The sequence below is a fragment of the Triticum aestivum genome, chromosome 4D (assembly GCF_018294505.1).
Source record: "Triticum aestivum cultivar Chinese Spring chromosome 4D, IWGSC CS RefSeq v2.1, whole genome shotgun sequence".
Classification (NCBI taxonomy): Eukaryota; Viridiplantae; Streptophyta; class Magnoliopsida; order Poales; family Poaceae; genus Triticum; species Triticum aestivum.
The window spans coordinates 22,315,491-22,331,094 of NC_057805.1; the positions used below are offsets into that span (position 1 = coordinate 22,315,491).

The 15,604-nt window shown below is 41.3% G+C and overlaps 2 protein-coding genes across 2 annotated transcripts; both read right to left on the reverse strand.

Annotated features, from left to right (window-relative positions):
• Positions 1 to 1,439: 1,439 nt before the first annotated feature.
• LOC123095871 (protein CASP) lies at positions 1,440 to 9,690 on the reverse strand. The gene is made up of 18 exons (XM_044517443.1): positions 9,387 to 9,690; positions 8,311 to 8,600; positions 7,595 to 7,744; positions 6,918 to 7,006; positions 6,666 to 6,775; positions 6,474 to 6,568; positions 5,959 to 6,011; positions 5,606 to 5,771; positions 5,029 to 5,121; positions 4,576 to 4,704; positions 4,331 to 4,450; positions 3,989 to 4,069; positions 3,362 to 3,469; positions 3,025 to 3,168; positions 2,846 to 2,944; positions 2,678 to 2,757; positions 1,918 to 2,010; positions 1,440 to 1,841 (listed from the first exon to the last, which is right to left on the reverse strand). Exons 1-18 carry the CDS (start codon positions 9,505 to 9,507, stop codon positions 1,775 to 1,777), a joined length of 2,088 nt encoding a protein of 695 aa, XP_044373378.1. The 5' UTR covers positions 9,508 to 9,690; the 3' UTR covers positions 1,440 to 1,774.
• A 3,083-nt stretch (positions 9,691 to 12,773) lies between these two features.
• Positions 12,774 to 14,617, reverse strand: LOC123095872 (14-3-3-like protein A; the record flags this gene model as incomplete). The annotated part of the gene is given in 5 exon segments (XM_044517444.1): positions 12,774 to 13,132; positions 13,226 to 13,342; positions 13,729 to 13,851; positions 14,051 to 14,129; positions 14,230 to 14,617. Coding segments are annotated over 5 exon segments (767 nt in total), but the record flags the coding sequence as incomplete, so codon positions are not given.
• Between the last annotated feature and the right edge of the window lie 987 nt (positions 14,618 to 15,604).

A 15,604-nucleotide genomic window follows, 5' to 3' on the forward strand; every position in this document is an offset into this window, starting at 1 on the left:
AACGTCTCCAAGGAGAACTTTGCTGCACAATAAGCTGCATAAATTTGTAAGAAGTTTGTTATGAAATATAATTCATTTTAGAATTTATGCACGACTTGCAAATGGACAAATTTTAACATTTTTTATGAGATAATGCATTTAGCATCTTTTTCAATTTGTACACCGATTCTCTACGTGTACAATCATTTCCGCAGCTTTATAATAACATGTACTCATAGCAAGTACTGTACCTTAGCCGAATTAGTTATCGGGTGATGTTCACAGGACAGTGATGGTAGCACACCACAAGTACAGTGAAACACACCTACACACGGATACACATGTAAGCAAGGACCGACGTGTCGACCCGACGCGGCCACTCCGGCTTGCCGCCACATACATATTTTCAGCACCTCGCCCTCCGGCGACTCGGCGGATAGCGGCGCCAGATCACGGCGGACGGCGACGGCGCCTGGGGCTCGACGTGGCCCGGTCCGCCCCGCGTGCTCCCTTGTGGCGCGTAGGCATCGGAGACCACGACCGTGCATGGCCCGTAGTAGCCAGCTACCAGGTCCCTCCCGGAGCCAACCTGCGGCCGCCTGTCGATTCGGCGCTGCGCTACGCGCCTCCGTGAATTGATCGCAAACAGTGACCCTAGTACAGCCCGGTCTGGCCCCTAGCTGCGCGCGAGCCTGTGTGTGGGCTGCCCCTCGGCTCCTCGCCGGTCCACAGGTTCCCCGCGCCGTCGCTGTTGATGTCACTTGCGGGTGCCGTAGGGTCGGCAAAACAGTGTGAATTTTTTGTAGCTCGGGAGAGGTTGCGGGTTGCACTGGATATGCACGGTGGTTGGGGACAATCCGTGGGCGTGCCAGCGTACAGCGACTGATCGTGGTCGAAGACAATCGAGTTTACTGTGCGTGCGGGTGGGTTTCGACAGGTAATCCGGCTGGATCTCTCTTCAGATAAACCTCAACAAGTTTTAAGGAAAAAGGTGGATAAAGCTCGCCAAGTTTAACTCTTGCACGCCTTCTCTGCCTGCCTCCCCCGTTGTTTCGAAATACAGTACACAAACAAATACACACGCTTATTCTTATGAACACACGCATACTCTACCCTTATGAGCACCTTCGAGAGAATAAGCCAGCAGGTCTTAAGATTAACAAAGTCATCACAAACGCCTCTGTCGGCAGGAACGTCGCCACCTCTGGTTTCTCTTCTTCCTTTTCAATTTTTCGGATGCAAAGTAGTCGTCTCCTTTTTCATGAAAAATCTCTTTCAATTGCAAGAATTCAACTTTTGAATACTTCAACTTGCAAACTTAATCTTTCACATACAAGGGAGTCCAGATAACTTGCTTTTGCCAAATATCTGCTTAAGGCCGTTCCTGCTAAATATCTGCTAATTTAACTCTAATATTACTCCCTCAATCCTTTTTATTTCTAGATTCTGTACAACTGTCCTCGCCACAAACTCCCGACCATATATTCTGAAACATACTTTGGATGGCATTGTGTTTGTACATATGTGCTTTCATTTGTCATCAAAAGGGCAATTTGGTAATACAACAGTTTACAGAATGACTCTAGCACCACACCTCATCCGCCACCTCGTCCCTTGGTCCTTGCCCACTTTACTGGAAATTTATCTACAGAAGAGAACATATCAAGGCACCTAAAGGGCATAGTAAACTAAAAACTTCAATTATGATCCTATGCAGAGATTCTCGAGACCAAAACCCAGGAACGCTTCGTTTTCAGTACTGATCAAGTGATAATACTGTTACATCAAACTTGGCTCAGGGCATATGCGATAGTGTCTGATTGCCAGCGTCCAGGATGATCTCATCATGTGCAGGTGTTATGCTGCACAAATGTTTCAAGTTAGCCAAGCTCATGCTCAGGACATCAAATTCAAATTGACGATGCGATGCATGCTTACCTCAGATAGCTCAAAGCTGACATTCTGTACAGCAGCGTGAACACAAGGAGATGCAATCCAATAGTGTAGAAGAATATAAATGTCCGGGCAAATCTGTGAATACAAACAGAACACATGCTACATTAGTTTCTTGTTTCAGTCCGCTTCATTGGTCAAATACAGAAATTCAAGCAATTCATTAGTGTAGGAGAATATAAAAGTCCAGGCAAATATGTGAATACAAACAAAACACTTGATATATTTATTTTCAGTCCGCTTCATGGATAAAATCATACAATAAAGAAACTCAGGCATCATGTAATACAAAATGGCAATCACTTGTACATTCTTATCCATGAAGGGCTAGGATTAATCAATGGTGGCCAGTTTTAAAGTTTAGACATGAGCACAATGACCAAATATAAAAATCTAAACAAAGATTCAGACGAAGGGTATAATTTAAGAAGTTGGAACCAAATTAACTACTCCCTCTGTAAAGAAATATAAGAGTGTTTAGATCACTAGCTAAACGCTCTTATATTTCATTACAGAGGGAGTACATCTCAGTGGCAGATCCATGCACACCTGAGTCATCGGTGTTGTACTTATTTAATTCAAAAAAGACATACAACATTGGGAATGGTCAAATAAAAAACTTGGCATGTATAGCTCTGCTGTTTCTACAACAATTTAAAAGTTATCATCAAAGATCGGTAATACAACAAATACAAAGAAAGTTAAACCTGAACTGCACACCCCACAAAAAATGATAGTATCATACTTGTTACCGAGGAGAAAACGGCCACTACTGAGAGTGATCTTATCTCTTATACCAAGTTCCTTGTATCTTTGATCCTTTTCCTGGATATGGCAAAAAAAGAACATAATTGAGCTGTGTACAATACCAGAGATAACATGTGTTGCTGATGATATGTTCAAATATATCTACCTTCCTCGAGAAAGCTGCAAAAGGATTTATGTCATCCTCGTACATTTTCTTGTACTTTGTTTCAACGTCTGAAGAACCACTTTCAATATCTTCTGCGTACTGCAAGGCGCAACATAACAAAGGTCAAATGCTAGACAATGTGAAGTATGTAAAGTCCATCATAAGGATTTATGCTAAACCTTCTTTGGTCCTCTAGAAACAATCTTCTCATGACTGTAGTCCTGGACGTATCGAATCTTTCCGTACAATTGAACATTATCAGCTTTTGTTTTTTCCAATTCTACAGCTAGCATTTCATACTTCTCTTTTAATCTCCTCAGTTCCTGGGATACGTAAAAATGACAATACATGGTCAGTGGTGATGCATTTTCATATTTCATGAAGCAAAGAGACGTCATGGGATAAAAAAAATCCAAGAAAAGCCTAACAGAATCACAACTTTCAAGAAAACCAAGGAAAATGACCCTCTTATATCATTACCAAACCTTGTCGAAAATAGAAGCCTATAATATATACCTCTTCGGTTTCACGTAGTCGTGTACGGAAACGGTCCCTCTGATTGCAGATGACCTTGAGCATGGAACTTTGATCTTGGTCTGGTGATGAATTCCTTGGATCAGTACCCTGTAAATAAATGAAAAGAAACAAGTGAAGCTACACATGGATGTAGTGACCATCTGATTAGACAATTCAAAATCAAATGCACTGTTACAAAAAAAAAAGAGTATTGGAATGATTTTTAGGCACATTCGGTGTTTGCCTTAACATCTAGAACTGTGGATACTGTTGATAACAACTGCATATACTGCTAAATATTAAAATCACACGCATGTTTGCAAAATCAGTGTATCAAGAGTTTTTTCTGGGAAACTGTGGTAGAGGCGCTAAATATTTCAGTGTCTGGTAATTCACTAACTTTTCAATGTTTCAGTGTTGTGTATTAACAGTTGTAACGGTAACATTTATGACAATTGCAGATCTTTATACTAGCTTTAAGATGATGTCTATGAGGACTTAAAGTTGATCATCTGAACTGTGTTTCCCGTGCATTTATTGTCCACGGCTGAATTATGCAGCTTCTAAGAGTAATGCAGAATTAAAGCGACATGGTTAGCTATAAGTGAACCCAAACTAGAATTTTACCTCCGATACTTCATTTGAGCCTATTTCTTGAAGATCCCAATCATTCAAAAGAGAACTCCTCCTATCAGTTGAACTGCAGCCCTGTAACAAAGTAAATAAACATATCAGCTACACATGTGCTTCAAGAAACAAAAGGCATAACAAATTCTTTGGTTTCTTAAGTATCGAAATCCAGGATTGTGTAGTTTATTGGAATAACATAATATCACTATTCAGACTGTAGCACTAAATAAGGTAACCGTATATGCAGAAGACATGCTCGTAAGGATTATATATTCAACTTCAAAGGACAATAGGATCAACTGGCAATATGTGAAATATCGCAAGGGTAAGGAGAGCAACCTTTAATATGTCATCCTCAAGTTTCAGAATCAATTTTTGCTGCTCTTCAACCTTTGAAGTTAGTTCAGCGATCTTTTTCTCAGCTTCCTCAAGAAGACTTGACTTCTCTGATATTTTAACCTTTAAGAGATGAAAAAAAAATTTACAAGACAGTTCCAGCAGAGAAGATAACATGTATACATGACAAATACTGATTGTCCTCCAAAGAGCCAAACCATTTTCCAGCATATAAACTAGGTACCAACCTTCAACTGTGTAAGTTCATGCTCCATTTTGCGGTTCTTATCAAGAAGCAAAGCTTCCAGTTTGCTCATTTCTTCACCATTAGTTGCTAGCTCCCAGTCTTCAGCTTCAATTGAGTTGTACCCAACAGCCTATTGGAAAAAAAATAGGAATTTCAACAAGCATGGGGACAGAAAATCAAAGATAGTGAGGATAATATGGAGGAATAACAAAATGTATCTCAAGCATATCTCTGTGATCACCAACAAAATGATGTGGGCAAATTTAGTATAAGATGCAACACTGAAAAGCTGATCTCATGTATCATGTGTATTTGAAATTTCACTAAAGGATAAAGAGGCAATGAGTTCAAGTTCAGATCCAGTTGATTATGGACGGTACGTCGTCAAACGTACGAACTAAAGTAGATGGTTTAACAAAAACATGTTTATCCATAGAGCTTGTTTTGTTCCAACCTGCAAAATCTGAACCTTTTTCTTGAGATCATCAACTAGTCTAGTCGTAGGTCTTTCTTGAAGTTCTTTCTTCAACTCCGTTATCGCAGTTTCCTACAAAGAGAAAGTAATTAGCAAAACAACAAATAAGTGGACCATGGGTGCATAGATACAAATCATTCCAAGAGCATATATATGGTGGATCGACTCGTGACTGGAAAATGGCTCACACATATAGTAGAAAAAGTGACTTATTATTATCTTCATTTTCTCTGTGTGATTTTTTCAGGTTCAGATGCAAGGCTGTAGCCATGTCTATGAAACTCACCTATCACAGAATGTTGATAGTGATAGAAGCAAAGAAATTAATATATTGAACAATATTTGGAATATGGATTGTAAGTAAATAGACAGGTTCATGATACACATAAGAAGACTACTGTGCCCTTCAGATGATGGAAAAGAATAAACAGGGGGACTCTCTAAATAAGAGAATGGTTGAGTCCCTCACTTATAGCTTGGCAACCAGTAGCCAACATTAAGAGTAGTGAGTTGGTTACTGACAACTGAATTTTGACATAGCAATTTGACTGGGTACCTTCTCACTGAGTAAAGCAGTCAACTTCTTTACTTCATTCACATGCATTTCTTTCTCACTTGATAAAGTACTTTCAATGTTACGCAGTTCTGCATTCAACTCTGATATAATCTTCTCCTTGGCATTCAAAGAACTCTCAAGTATATCACTTGGGTCCATGTAATCACTGCATAATTGCATAGTTCAGATAATAAGTTAGTATTAAGTTCTAGATAATCATAAAGGCCCAGCTAAAATAATAGCAATACTGCTGAAAGTCACTGTATCAACAGCATTATGAATGATAAAAATTATGCAAATACACACTTGCATGCATATTCATTCATACACAGGAAAAATGCAAACAAAATTACCTATTATTACTTGTGTCTTCATTTGTTGTCTGCAACTGAGACCGTAAATCCCCCTGCAGTGAACATAAGAATAAAATCGTATGTTAGGGAAGCCAATAATAGATGTGCACATAGTTAAAAAAGGCGCGCCTAAGCGAGCGCTTAAGCTCGCCTAGGCTCTAGGCATTGGCAAAACGCATTGCGCATAACTACGCTTAATCTGCGCATAACTGCGCATAAGCATGCGCTTTGGTCAGTAAAGCGCAAGGCGGTGGCAAAACGCACAATTAACGCCTAGCGCTTTTTTGAACTATGGATGTGCACATTTTGGTCAACACATGACATGTCAGTCATAAATTCAATGTATTCACCGACTGAGGATTATTTGATAATAGTCTATCACCATAAGTTTGGTGCAGTAGTATGAGAGAATGTGCATAGATCTCAAGGCACAGATCTCGATTGCCATAGTGGGAAAATTGCAACCATATGAAAAGGGATTTTCCTAAAGCCAAAACAGCAACATGCAACATTACCTTTTCTCTCTCAAGGCTAACTAATCGTGATTGAGCGCGTTCAACTTCATCCATCAGAAGGCTCACTTCAGCTTCCTTTGCTGTCCGGTCCTCCTCTGAACAAAATATAGAACTTCATTAGAACTTCCATAATTATTGAACCATTAAGCATAGCGATCGTCAAGGTAACACAACTAAAGAAAGGAAGAAAACCTGATTGAGTACGAAGCTCAAACAATTGGCTTTGTGCCGATTCATGTAACTTCTGCATATTCTTGACACTTTCTGTAGCTTGCCTTAGTTGGTCCTGCAACGCCCGTTCCCTACAATCATGGCAATCGAAAATTCAAATCAGCATATGCATCATCATATATGATGTGGCAAATTCTCGAAATCAAGAAGCTTAAATTTAAATTGTGATAATCGTTAAGCAATTATTTTCTTCGTTGCAATTATTTATCATACCTATCTTTCAGGGCTTCGAGAGTTTTCTGACTATCTTCTGCCAAGCTTCGCTGTTTCATTTCAACCATCTCTCTAACTTTTTCTTCCATCTAAAATCACAAAAATAAAATAAAACATTAGAAAGTAAAAGAGATATGATTCAAGAAATAGGAAGTGTGTTAAAACTATGTGGAACAAGAAATCAGCAATGTTTTTTCATCAAAGTAGTTGCTCGCTATATACAAACTTCATAAACTGGAAGGAATGTATATATTTCAGCTGCAAGTGCAATGCCACTTGCATATTTACAAAATATTTTGACTAATGGTGTTATGTCTAAAAAGCAGTATTAGTGGGCCAATATATTCGCAGACAGACCATGGTACAATTGTTTTTAGTTCAGGTGAAATTTGGAATTCATGCATGAATGTAAAAGGACTTAAGTTTTCTATCATGAAAAGTATGAGGCTTCTGAAACTTTGTAAACAAGAACAATACGGCCATTCAAGTATGAAAATGAAAATTAAGAATACCATTGTATGGATACAGGAAGTCAATTGGATAATTTCATAAAGCACCAGTGTGAAGGAACTAACATTATTCGACTGTGAAACTGACACCGTTCATGCAGAACATCAAAACCAGAAGGAAAACTAACTAAAAAACAGAGCGGGAAACCAAGTGACCTTGGAACAGACCTGTTGTTCTAGTTGGCGGTTTCGCTCCTCAAGTCGCCTAATCGTCGCCTGTTGGTTCTTTAGGTGCGCAGATTCCGCCCGGTATTCTTCAAGCTCAAGTTTCATCTTCCGGTTTTCAGTCTCCAGTTCAGATAGTTTCTGGTCTTGATCCTGAATGAATTGAGATCATTAGCAACAAACTTTGGTGAAATCTGACTGAATGTCATTTATTATATTCGAAGAAGATGCTAGTTATTGACATTCAAGCAAAGGAATAAACAAAACTGAACACGTCAGACTTTTGTTGGAGGAAACTGCAGTGCCATATCATGTTTTTTTCCAAAGTTGCTAACTCTGATCTGCACTAGTGTTAACACGTGACCGCTACTTTTAAGTTGGAACAAACTAACTCGCATCTATATTTGCAGATTAACAGCTTCCCACCTATAGTTTAATTTAGTGCAAGTTGACACATATTATAGCAAAAGTTCTATGTTCGGAGAGTGACGATAGAATCATACAAATAATTATCTGTTATTATCAGATATCAGTAGGTGTCAATACTGAATACCAATAAGATGGCAAGTGATTATTGCGACAAGGCAAGATATTAAGTATTGGTGGCAACTTGCAATTTAGAGAAGTCGGGACAGCCATGAAGGCAGTTTCCTCTATGAATACAACAAACAATGCCGAATTAGAGAAGCTACGGTAGAGAGTAAGTTTGAAAGACATACAGCCATAGAAGCAAGAGCTGGATATGGATCAGGGGCTTCATAGAGCTTCTGATAGATGTTGAGAAATGCATTTTCTCCAAACTTTGCTCTCTTTGTGAGATTGTCAACTTCCTCCTGGTAACTCTTAAGCAATGAGTTGAACAAACTAAGCTTGTCATCTGGAGATGCCTTCTTGAAGTCCCGAGTATTCTCAGCAAGTCTACGTCGGTTCTTCTGGCTCGTCTCTTGATTCTCCGCAATCTTTAAACCCTGCTCATCCAAACCACTTCTTTCTTTCTCCAAATCAAAGTCTAAATTGTACAAGAGACAACAGTCAGATTCTCCACCATGGATAGCATAAAAATTTACATGGCGAAAGCATCAACCTACATTCCACATACAAGAACTAAATAAATCAATAAGTTATCTACAGTAAATGAGCATTCACACTTGGAAGCTATTTAGGCGTTGTAGCTTTCCAAACCCCCACATGGGAACCACGGTATCGATCACGTGGCATGACAACTCACAGCTACTCTCCCTACTTGGTATGGATCAAATAATTCAAGGAGACAATAAAAGTTCATGACGTCTGTGAACAATCACTAACTCATTGTTCGAATGATGTAGAGTGGCTATACATGGCCTATGCACAAAAACTAGTAATATCTATTATTTGCTTTTTTCGATCAGTGCAGAAACTAAACTAGGACAGCAAAAGCTTGCCAAGCTTCATAGAAATAGCGAATTTAAGTTTGAGACGAAGACTCAAGCCTTCTCTACTGAAACTACTTGGTCTCACTGTCACGAGCATATCATACAGTTGGAGCCAACTGAGGAGGTGGCAGGCAAAAACATGCCAGTAGCAGATTTGAATGCAGGTGGAAAATGTAAGCATCTCAAGGAAATTAAGATATCTCCAGTCGCGATTAGTTGCAAAAACCCCGCAGATTCTGCACCTACGAGCCAGTACAGGTGCGCGCAACTGGGAATCGCGATGCTCCGCGGCAATTCAAAGCAACCGTCCTTACAGGCACACCAGTTCGAACCAACATCACCGCCTATTCGAACGAAGCGAAGGTGGGATCGACGCGGACCTTTCCAGAAGCTGCAGACGACGGCGAGAGGCGACGCGGAGGAGGACGGGGGCGGAGGAGGGGGCGGCGGCGGCGAGCGGTCGCGCTCCGCCGCGGCCGCCTGGGCCGGCGAGGGGTCCATCGGACCAGTCGGGCGCTCCGGGATCTGGGCACCTGGATCTGGCGGGATCCGGTGGGGTGGGCAGGGCGGCGCGGCGACGACGCGCGGTGCGTGCGGTGAGTATATGTGATCTGCTTTACAAGTGGTTTTCTTTTCTTCAGTACGTAAGTTGTTGGCTTTGTTGCGGCGATGGTGCGTCTGCTCGCTCTCCTCTTCCTTCTGTCTGCTGGCCGCGTGGGAGGAAACGTTCGAGTGACGTTTATCTTTTTCCAAGTTCTTTTTCCTGACATAGATCTGAAACACCTGACATCAAATCTCGCCACATGACAAGAAATCTTAACCTCGTCGTCCCAAGGTTAAAGCCTGAAATTCTATGCCGCAGCTCCGTCAACTATGTCCAGACGGACGAACTCGAGGAGATTATAGCCCGAAAAATAAACTCAAAGAAGAAGCGTCGCCGTCCGTCCGAGTGCCGCACCTACGAGGACTAAAAAAACCTAACCTAAACTACTAATCGAGGCGAAGGCACCGAAATTCCTCTTCCCGCCACCGGCCGCCGGAGCGGCGGGTAGAGGGGAGGCAAATCCACGGGCTCTCTGGTGAAGCTTGGAGGGGAGAGTTTGCCCTAACCGCCTAGGGGTAGGGGAAGAAAATGAGAGGAAGCCTTGCACCTTGCAGGTTGCGAGAGCCTTTCTAGTTAGAAGTATTTTAAAAGACACGGTAAACATTTCATCTAGGGTTTTATTTTACGAAAAAAATCATCAGAGGTACAAAGCACACAAACATAATAATAATGTATTGAGGTCTCTGAACCACAGAACGAGCGTTGACATACCGTCGCCTCTCTCTCATACCGGAGCCAACCTCATCATGTTGATGACACCTGAGAAGTTTGTGTGCATATGCCACTAAGGACTGGCACCCTAAAGTTGCAGTTGTCGTCATTAAACCTTTGAATAGATCTGAAGAACTTGACATCAAATATCATGGTCGCGCACACACGGCGATAAACCCCAACCTAGCTGCCCCGAGGAGCCAACAAGAATCTACACCAGAGCTCTGCATAATCTGTCCCAACAGACGAACTCGAGGAGGGTTGGAGCCCGAAAGACTGACTCGGAGATGAGGCATCGACATTCGTCGAGCGTCACTCTTGTTAGGACTGAAAAAATATATACTAACCATAGCCAAGGCACCAAGATTCCCTCCCCACCCCGGGTTGTCGGAGCGGCAAATAGAGGTGAGGCGAATCCACGAGCTCATTAACAGATATCGAGGAGAGGAAGACTTTGCCCCGGTCGCTTTATGAGAAGGGAAAGAAGAGGCTAGCGATTGGTCAACATTTCCTCTAGGGCTAAAATGCCATTCTATGGAACCATAAATTAGATATTGAATATAATCGGTATGGCGATGGAGAAATCATTAGCAACACATCTCTATTTATGCTCCTAAGCAATTTTGAATTTTGACTTGAGCCGTGGAATAAAGAACAAATAAAAGGTAGTGCAAAAGCAACTACAAACTTTGGAACACGCAATAGCAAAACAAGAATCTGCAACGGTTTATTGTACTAATGGAAAGTGAGAGAAAAATAAGAAGAAAAAACAGGCTTGCTTAGGGTGTTTACATTAAAACTATCTTAGCGGTATCAGGTAGGATAAATGGTGAGGTGGGAAAGGGAGAAATGAAGAGAACATAAAAACTTGACTTCTCATAGCTAAGAGTTGATCTCTTATAAGAAGATAAGACATATCTCTCATCCGAAATTGCTCGATGCCACATGACAATTACGTACAAGCATATGCCTAAGTCCGAACGAAAGTTCTCGACACTCCATCATTATTGTGCATTCCTGAAGAGCAATAAAAAGTGACACCAGGAATGGTGACGCTCCGCCTAAAAGACTAATGTCAAATCACTCCTCTTCTCAAAGAGCAAGGATGGAGTAGATGGGGAGGAGGATGGGAGATCTAGAAAGACATACTAACTTCATAGAGGCTCGTAGGACGAAGAAAGAGTAGGAGAGGCTTTCAAAGGGAGCAAAGTTTTATGCCTAGAGAGAAAAGTCTGAGATGATTTTGTCGAGGGATGAGTTGGTAGAGATAATGTGGAATTGGCATTGAAGAAAGAGCACCGCTACACATGTAATAAGATCGGTACGATATTTGTACTAACACACAATAGTAACCATCCATGTTAGGAGTGCGAAGTTTGTGTGGACGGGGGCATTGGAAGACTTTATTTCAAATGATTCAAAAACGGAATTTCTAAGTTTAAAAAAATCTATGAAAACCTGTACATATTCATGGTGGATGTGTAAAATTTCATTCAAAAATATTATGAATTGCAAGCTGCACAAAAAAAACAAAATTCCGGCCCAACAATAATAAGAAAATGGTGGCCCATTTCCATGTATGTATTTTTTTTTTTTGGTCTATGCCGCAAGTATATTGTTATGAAACTTTTTGTGACCGTGTTGTATATGTATTTGTGTATGTATAATCTTTTTCAAAAAAATCACAATTTGGAAATATGCTCTTTTGTAAAGTCCACCAATGCCCCGTCCTCCATTTGCACTTTTCGTCCATGAGAAAACGAGGGACTATTTGGGCCTACAACCATCCATCTGACCATTGTACGCAAATCGGACACAAAGCATCATACATGAAGTAATCCCGTTCAAGAAACAGGAGAAATTAGCAATGAAGTAATCCCGCTCAAGAAACAGGAGAAATTAGCAAGGTGGTAAGAAGTCAAAGAGAATGAGAAGAGGCAGCCGAGGAAGCAAGAGGAGTAAGAGGCAGGCAAGACATTCAAGGAGATGAAGTTGTCGAAGAAAAGGTACAAACTGATGGACACAAATGGGATGGATGACAAAGAATCACTTTTGGGAAATTAGAAGGGCCGTAATATCGGCTTCCCAGATGTGCTTGGCTTTTGTTTCTTTGGAGTACCATCATATATATCTGCTCATTTAATTGAATTTTAAATTTGAGTCACAAAATCAAGACCAAGTTGAATTGTTTTCAGTAAAAACATAAAGGGGATTTATATATCACCAGTAAATACACAACAGGATAAATATATAATACGAAATACATTTCATAATTTAACTAAGGGAATAAAATCGATTTTATAGATGCTGATATAATTTCATATCAAATTTATCAAACTTATTGACTTAGAAGAATCCTAGAACTCAATTATTTTGAGAGGGAAGTAGACAAGAAAAACTCAGCTGTTGCCTCATTAGAAAGGCAAGCTTTGGGGGTGCTTGACGCCAAGTATGATCAATCATCAACAAGCCATGAAAATTGCTAATACAGCAATACTAATAATGTGCTGCAATACAGGAAATAGTTTGAAATCTGCTAATGAACTAAGAAGCGACGATGTCCACATGACCGTCCTCATGACTGTAGTCCACTAGGTACTTCAGCTCGACACGCTTCGCATAGCACCATCCTACCACATCTTATGATTCACATAGTGCAACCGACCCTAGTACATCTTATGATCCGAATGATACAGGTAGCTGCGTAAATGGACTCGGAAATAAACTTGGGCACGCTCGAGGGCCAGCCAATCAGTGCCCCTCTCCCTCAGGCTTTGAGGCGGCTTCCTTGATCTCATCACCACCCTCCTCCTGGAAAAGTTGAACAGGATTATGAGTAACAAGGTTTTCAACACCACCCATGACAGAGTCAATACAGGTAGAAGTTTCAATGGGGACACATACTGCGTTATCGGAGGTCCAGAGAGTCAAGTTGTCACGAAGAAGTTGCATGATCAAGGTGCTGTCCTTGTAGGATTCCTCGCCGAGGGAGTCCAGCTCAGCAATGGCTTCATCAAATGCCTACCAACAAGTAAACATTCCAGAATTAATCGCATTCTACATATACAACAGATGTATAGACTGAGACCCTTTTCCTTGATGTCAAGTGATGGTTCAAACTATACTTTCAATAGCATGAATCATTTCAACTGGTTGGCATAGTTAACAAAGATTGTTGGTTAAGCTTTCATAAAAAACTTTAAACTGATATAGTACCATAAAGTAAAGCATAAGAAATGCTGAAACAACAATTTCACCAGAGATCAGAATTGTACTATATAGCTTCCATGAGAAATGGCACCAAGGTATGCTCCCATCAAATAAAAGAAGTAACAAGCAGGGCAAAATAGTTTCCACACAGAAGAACTCATCACCAAAAGATGTGATGTATAAAACAGAAGACTAACCTGCTTGGCAAGGTTGCAAGCACGGTCTGGAGAGTTCAGGATCTCATAGTAGAACACTGAGAAGTTGAGTGCAAGTCCAAGCCTTATCGGGTGGGTGGTAGGCAAGTCAGCAAGCGCGATGTCCTAAATAATAACAAGTAAATTAATGTCAGCATGCACACTCAATGAAACAATACACACAAACAAAAAATAGCCTGCACAGTATATCCCAACCAGGAATGACAGAACATGTATTCAACTTTGCAAGAGAAAGATGATGATAAAGCAAACTGGTACATGATACTGTATGTTTCAAATTAGCAAACAGTCCATGAAAGCTAACCTGGGCCGACTTGTATGCTACAAGAGTGTTCTCAGCTGCTTCTTTCCTCTCAGCACCCGCCTTGAACTCCGCAAGGTACCTATGGATTCACAATCAGGGAGTAGAAAGTAAATTGCTGTACATCGAAGTATGCAACATCTATGGACTGGCCTAATTCTCTGTATGCAGGAAGTAAATACCTGTGGTAGTCACCCTTCATTTTCAGATAGAACACCTTGGACTCTGCTGCAGTGGCAGAGGGGACAAGGTGGGAGTCCAGAAGCTTGAGGATGCCATCACAGATCTTGCTGAGCTCGGTTTCAATCCTGGTACGGTACTCCTTGATTGAAGCAACATAGGCCTCGTTCCCACGGCTCTCCTCCTTCTGCTCAATGGAGGAGATGATCCTCCAGGAAGCCCTCCGGGCACCAATCACATTCTTGTAAGCCACAGAGAGCAGGTTGCGCTCCTCAACAGTGAGCTCACCAACATCAGCGGTCTTTGCGACCTTCTCCATGAACTCAACCATTTCCTCGTAACGCTCAGCCTGCTCGGCGAGCTTGGCCATGTACACATTCTCCTCACGGGTTGCCTCAGCGGTAGACATTTTCCCTCTTCTTTGTTGCAAACTAGTTCAGTGCCTGCAAGTACAAATTGTCACTGTTACCACTTGCCCATATATGTACCATGCTACGAAAAGCAGTGCATATGGGATCAACAAGCAAACTAATTCCAGAATCTGAAGAAAATGAACCAACGAAAGTGAATATACAATTGCTACAAATCATCCTCTTTCCCAGATTCGCAAGTGGTGTGAGCAGTTTTCATATGATACAGTATAGTTAGAGAGCTAGCCCAACTTGTACAACCTAGGTAAGGAATCACTTTAGAGGAATGTATGCATCTAAATATCCTACTACATCCTCAAAAGGAGCCATCAATACTGGCCTTTGATTCTTCGACTTTTCTGATATTCTATTGGACAAATCTAATCTAAAACCACCGAGCTTCAGATTGAGAAAACAATATTCCACAGGATAACAAGCAAACAGAACTGGAAGTTGAAATTAGATCGGCACAAGCAAATAACAACATGCATCCTTCTCTTAGCAAGGGAACTAGATCTAGACCTGATTACAGGAGATTCGCATCCCATCTACCGAGATGCGCGCTGGATCTACAGAACTAGTAATACAACGAACATCAGCACGGTGCGCATTTTCATATTTCTGGGCAGATCTCGAATCCTTGCCAAAATCCCCCGTCGATCCCCACTAAACTCACTACAAATAGAGGGGAAATACGCTCAACAAGCCGTATTTCAGGCAGGAAAAGCGCTGCTCTCGGAAACCCTAACTTGCGCGTCAGATCGGATCTCGAACCCTAACCGATCCAACAAACCAACACTAGATCTAGCACGATCCAGGCCAGGATCTAGCCTGACGCACACAAATCAGACGCAAAAACGGAAACGGAAATGGATCCGTCGCAGAGCGAGCGGAATCGCTTCACCTCGGATCCCCGCGACCAGAAGCAACAATCAATCGGTGGCTCGCACCCACAGCAAAGGATTGG

Coding starts and splice junctions, on each gene's coding strand:
- LOC123095871 (XM_044517443.1), bottom strand. CDS start 9,507: ATGGACCCCTCGCCGGCCCAGGCGGCCGCGGCGGAGCGCGACCGCTCG. Junction 7,007..7,594: donor ACCGCCAACTAGAACAACAG/GTCTGTTCCAAG, acceptor TTGTGATTTTAG/ATGGAAGAAAAAGTTAGAGA. Junction 3,169..3,361: donor GACTACGTGAAACCGAAGAG/GTATATATTATA, acceptor TACGTATCCCAG/GAACTGAGGAGATTAAAAGA.